At 47.6% G+C, this 5,660-nt stretch overlaps 2 protein-coding genes across 2 annotated transcripts in view; one reads left to right on the top strand and one right to left on the bottom strand.

Annotated features, from left to right (window-relative positions):
• Window positions 1-385, bottom strand: part of pelp1 (proline, glutamate and leucine rich protein 1) — a 44,193-nt gene extending 43,808 nt beyond the window's left edge. The window contains exon 1 of the mRNA XM_048620032.1: window positions 329-385. Coding sequence (XP_048475989.1) covers window positions 329-385 — 57 coding nt within the window. The remainder of the gene's footprint in view (window positions 1-328) is intronic.
• A 343-nt stretch (window positions 386-728) lies between these two features.
• tm4sf5 (transmembrane 4 L six family member 5) overlaps window positions 729-5,660 on the top strand; it is a 10,779-nt gene continuing 5,847 nt past the window's right edge. The window contains exons 1-2 of the mRNA XM_020523374.2: window positions 729-899; window positions 4,992-5,072. Coding sequence (XP_020378963.2) covers window positions 729-899; window positions 4,992-5,072 — 252 coding nt within the window. The remainder of the gene's footprint in view (window positions 900-4,991; window positions 5,073-5,660) is intronic.

Here is a 5,660-nt window from a genome sequence, read left to right as displayed (position 1 = left end):
ATCCACTCCTGTTAGGCAGGGGAATGAAGGATTATCAGGGCTAGTTGGAGACGAGGACTAAAATACAGGCTTGTATTCTGGAGACAGAGTTCAATTAATTCACGGCCGATATATATGCAAGTCAGGATGGGGAGTGGCTCGGAGGGCAACTTGGAGGAGGTGGTATTCCCACGTATCTGCTGCTGTTGTCTTTCTAGGTGGAAGTGGTCGTGGATTTGGAAGGCACTGCCTTGGAAAATTTCTACAGCGCATCTTTTAGACGGTGCACACTGTTGCTACTGAGCGTTGGCGGTGAAGGGAGGGGATGTGGGCCAAGCATGCGGGATACTTTGTCCCTGGACGGTTGTATTGTGTATTTGCATATTGATATGAGTAAACCTTTCATTATTTTATCACATTAATGTTTGTCCCTTACCATAGTGCAAATGATAATTGATTGTTTCAGTCACATCCCAGTCACTGTTTGGTACTTACCTCAGTGGTATTTCCCCATGCCCCCACCAATAAATCTTTGTAAGTCCAGTGGTTATCTTGTCGCTTGCTATCTAGTTCTGATTGTACAATGAGGTGACTGGCCTCCCTTATCGGTGAGTAAATAGTGATGACAGTACGGTACCAGATTGTAACAGTTCCCACAAGTCGGTCAGAGTCCACCCATTAAAAGGGAAGGAGAGGTAGTCTCCGAGCCTGGCGAGCAGGAGGCTTCAGTTAGAGCGCACTGTGCGACGATGTGTACCGGGAAATGTGCCCGCTGCATTGGCCTGGTCCTCTTGCCCTTGGCCTTCATATGCATCATAGCCAATATCCTCCTCATGTTCCCCAATGCAGAGAGAGAATGGACTGATCACATCACGCTGCAGGTCTGGCTGATGGGAGGAATTGTTGGAGGTGGGCTTTTGGTAAGTGTGCCATCCATCGATTTCTAGATCGTAGAATCCCTACGCAGTGTTGAAGCAGGCCATTCGGCCCATTGAGTCAACACCAACCTTCTGAAAAGCATCCCACCCAGACCCATCCCTCTACTCTATCCCTGTGACTCTGCATTTCCTCAAGGCCAACTGACCTGACCTGCACATCTTTGGACTGTGGGAGGAAACCCACGCAGAGATTGTTCAAACGCCACACAGATGGTCTTCCCCAGGCTGGGATAGGACCAGGGTCCCTGGCACCGTGAGGTAGCAGTGCTAACCACTGAGCCACCATGCCGCCCTAGATGGTCTACCTCACCCAGGCACGCTCCCATCCATCCCCACTGACCCTTCGCCATGGCTTCCTGCATCTGCCTCACTTGCTGGCGGCTATTCTTGGGATGCTGAGTATCGGCCTTGCTGATTGGCCGTGGAAGGCGTTGCGAATCCTCTCTGCCACCTTAGACCGTCAGATAAGAGAGTAGAGTCACACCGCTCGGCCCATCTGTTCTGCCCTCGATCTCCGTTCTCCCCGTGACCCTCCATCCCCATCCTGCCCCACCCTCACTACCTGAAGCTAGTGCCATGTTGTAATCGGGAGCAGGAAACAACGGCTATACAGACAAGAAGAAAAAAATAATAAAAGAGTACTGCAGAGACTGGAGATCTGAAATAGGAAAATGATGAAGAAACTAAACCAAGGACTGTCAGCATGCGTGGAGAGAGAGAGAGATGGAGTTTATGTTTCAGATCAGATATGACTCCTCTTCAGTCACAGAGCCATGCAGCACAGAAACAGACCCTTCAGGCCAACTCCTCCCTGCAACCAAGTTTCCCAAACTAAACTCGTCCCACTTGCCTCTGTGTGGCCCGTATCCCTCCAAACCTTTCCTATTGATGTAAGTATCCAAATGTCTTTTAAATGTTACAACTGTACCTGTACCTACAGCTTCCTCAGGCAGCTCATTCCACACATGAACCACCCTCTGCGTGAAAAAGTTGCCCCTCAGGTCCCTTTTAAATCTTTCTCCTCCCACCTTAAAAAATATGCCCTCTAGCTTTGGAATGCCTCGACCTAGTGAAAAGACCTTGGCTATTCACCCTATCCATGCCTCTCATGATTTTATAAACCTCTATAAGGTCACTCCTCAGCCTCCTACGTTCCCATGAAAATAGCCCCAGCCCTCTCCCTGTAGCTCAGACCCTCCAACCCCAGCAACATCCTTATCAAAATCCTTCTGGTCGCCTATCATCTTCTGTAAAGAAACTTCTCTCACACATCCCCCTCTCACCTTAAGCCTACACCCCCCTAGTATTTGATATAACAAGGTGTAGAGCTGGATGAACACAGCAGGCCAAGCAGCATCAGAGGAGCAGGAAAGCTGACGTTTTCTGTCGGCTGAAGAAGGGTCTAGGCCCGAAACGTCAGCCTTCCTGCTCCTCTAATGCTGCTTGACCTGTTGTGTTCATCCAGCTCTACACCTTGTTATATCAGATTCTCCAGCATTGGCAGTTCCTACTATACCCCCTAGTATTTGATGTTTCCATCCTGGCCTAGGAGGCTTTGGCTATCCACCCCATCCATGTCCGACATAATTTTATATAATGCTATCAGGCTGCCCCCCTCAACCTCCGACGCTCTAGTGAAAACATTGTCGTTAGGCTGGATATTGTGTACCACCGTTTGGCTCATTTTTGAACCGGGGTGCATTCGTGGTGGGACCCGTAAGCTAGGGCCTGTAGCTACCTCTCCTTCTCAGCCCTCCCTGAGGTGACTCCCAGAATACAGAGGGGTGACTAGAACTCCAACAGGGACAGATTGTGAACCTTTGTCTGCGAATACATTGCCCATGCCATAAATGGTGTAGGCAATTGGGTGGGCATGAGCAGGCCATTTTATTTTGATTAAACAGCAGGAAGGAAGTGCTGGGGGTTACTATTCGAATGTGCCGTCTTGTGTACTGGTGCCCTGATGCTCAGTCATCAGACACTTCCTGACGCGATGTACGAACCCAGCAGGGTATTTTCCTTAGAGTCGTATAGTCATACAGCACCAAAAAGCTGAATAGGCTGGGACTTTTTCGCGTAGGAGGCTGAGGGGTTACCTTATGTAGGCTTATAAAATCAGGCGAGGCGTAGATAAGGTGAATAGTCAAGGTCTTTTCCCACAGGGTAAGGGAATTCAAAACTAGAGGGCATAGGTTTAAGGTGAGGAGGGAAAGATTCAAAAGGGACCTGAGGGGCAACTTTTATTTCTGGTGGTGCATGTGTGGAATGAACTGCCAGAGGAAATGGTGGAAGCTGGTACAGTTACAATATTTAAAAGACATTTAGACAGCTACATGGATAGAAAAGGTTTAGAGGGATATGGGCCAAACGTGACTAGTTCAGTTTGGGAAACCTGGTCAGCATGGATAAGTTGGGTCGAAGGGCCTGTTTCTGTGCTGTGTGACTATGACTCTTCAGTCAGCAAATAGCTGAGGCAGATGGTAGAGGAAATTATAGTGACAATTCTCTCCCGAGCCTGTGGAGGAATTGAATTTATTTAAAGAGTCCGTTGTCTCTGAGCAAATAGACCACGTCTGTATAGGATGCAGTGGGATGCCATCAGCCAACAAGCTTCGAAATTAACGTACGGGAGATCCACTTTCAGGTGGGCAAAACAGCTGAGTCCTGAATGTGCCATTCGCAAATTTCGCTGGTATTTTCTTATGAAAGGTACAGGGTCTTTGCAACAAATGAAGAGAAAAGCAACGAGCTGTGTGGACACTGGAAATTTCAAACAAGAACAGAAATTGCTGGAGAAACTCAACAGGTCTGGCAGCATCTGTGGAGAGAAAAAACAAACAAGAGTTAACGTTTTGAGTTCCAGTTTCTCCAGTAATTTTTGCTTTTGTCTGTTTCAGATATTTCCATTGTCCGCAGTTCTTTGTCTTATTTTTAATGTTTAATTCACAGGGTCGGCTGACCTTGTGTACGTCGATAAAGATATGGTTCATCTTTTGATTATTTGAAACCAAAATTCTGCCTCCAGGTACACACTCAGGCTCGGAAACAAAAGATTCACTTGCAACCTTTGCTCAAATTTACAGTTTGAGGCCTTGGTCATAGAGTTGCACAGCATGGAAACAGGCCCTTCAGCCCAACTTGTCCATGCTGACCAAGTTTCCCAAACTCAACTAGTCCAATTTGCCAGCATTTGGCCCATATCGCTCGAGACCTTTCCTATTCATGTACGTATCCAGATGTCATTGAAATGTTGTAACTGTACCAGCCTCCAGCACTTCCCCTGGCAGTTCATTCCATACATGTACCACCCTCTGCGTGAAAAAGTTGCCCCTTATGTCCCTTTTAAATCTTTCCCGCTCACTTTTAAACTTATGCCCTCTAGTTTTGGACTCCGCTACGCTGCTGTTTTGCTATTCACCTTATCAATATCTATCATGATTTTACAAACCTCTATAAAGTCACCCCTCAGCCTCTGAGGGTCCAGGGAAAATACCCCCAGCCTTTTCAGCCTCCCCCTATAGCTGAAACCCTCCAACCCGGGCAACATCCTTGTAGATTTTTCCTGAGCCCTTTCAAGTTTAAAAACAAACCTTTAAAACATGCCCCCTAGTCTTGAAATCCCCAATCCAATGGATAAGACATTTTTCTGAAGAAAGGTTCTGACCCGAAATGCCGACTTTCCTGCTCCTCTGATGCTGCCTGGTCTGCTGTGTTCCTCCAGTCCCACCCTGTGTTGTCTCTGACTCCAGCATCTGCAGGTCTTGCTATCTACTATTAACCCTATCCAGACCCCTAATAATTTTATAAACCTCTATATAAGGTCAACTCTCGACTTCCTACAATCCAGGGAAAAAAAGTCCCAGGCTATCCAGCCTCACCTTATAACTCAAGCCCTCCATTCTCGGGAACATCCTTGTAAAATCTTTTCCACACCCTTTCGAATTTAATAATATCCTTCCTGTAGGTTCTGCAACATTTTATTCCTGATCCTAGTTTCTCCACGCCAGCGTTGGTTACCATTCCTTGCTCGTAATTTCGCTCCGATTAATTTTTGGAAATCTTTCTGTCCCACAGATCCTGTGTCCTGCGTGTTCCGCCATACGAGCTGGGGGTGAAGGGTGCTGCGGTGCTGGTTGCTGTGGCAACAGATGTCGGGTAAGATGCCGAAAGAAACCGTGGGATCCCACCCGCTCGCGAGGCCTCATGGGGATTGCCTCTCCATTTTCTGAGCGACCTCTTGCAAAGCGGGCTAGGAAGGCTTGCATTTATGTCGCACCTCTTGAAACCAGCGGGCTTCCGATGGGCTTTAGGGGAGTGCAGGATTCACGTGGCAGCTGACCTGTGCGCAGCAATGAACGCGATAATGAGCCGATAACTGGCTTTAGTGATATTAATTCGAAGGGATGGAGTGCAGATCCCCGGGAGAGACGTGGAGAGTTAGTCCTGGTCCTCTTCCAATTAAGGGCCGAGGCATCTTCTGAGAAGGGTCCAGTCTAACGTCTTGTTTCATAGATGGCAGCCCCAACAGTACTTCACTCCCTTGGGGCCTGCTTGAGGGCTTTGGGCAATTGAAATAATAGTGGGCCATTGGTATAATAGTGGTTCATTAGTATAATAGTGGGTCATTGGTATAATAGTGGGTCATTGGGATAACAGTGGGCCAATGGTGTAACAGTGGGTCATTGGTATAATAGTGGGTCATTGGTATAATAGTGGGTCATTGGTATAATAGTGGGTCATTGG

Source organism: Rhincodon typus, chromosome 45, assembly GCF_021869965.1.
Source record: "Rhincodon typus isolate 14 chromosome 45, sRhiTyp1.1, whole genome shotgun sequence".
Taxonomy (NCBI): Eukaryota; Metazoa; Chordata; class Chondrichthyes; order Orectolobiformes; family Rhincodontidae; genus Rhincodon; species Rhincodon typus.
The sequence above is the reverse complement of the archived record's forward strand: the minus strand, read 5'-3'. Positions and strand labels throughout refer to the sequence as shown.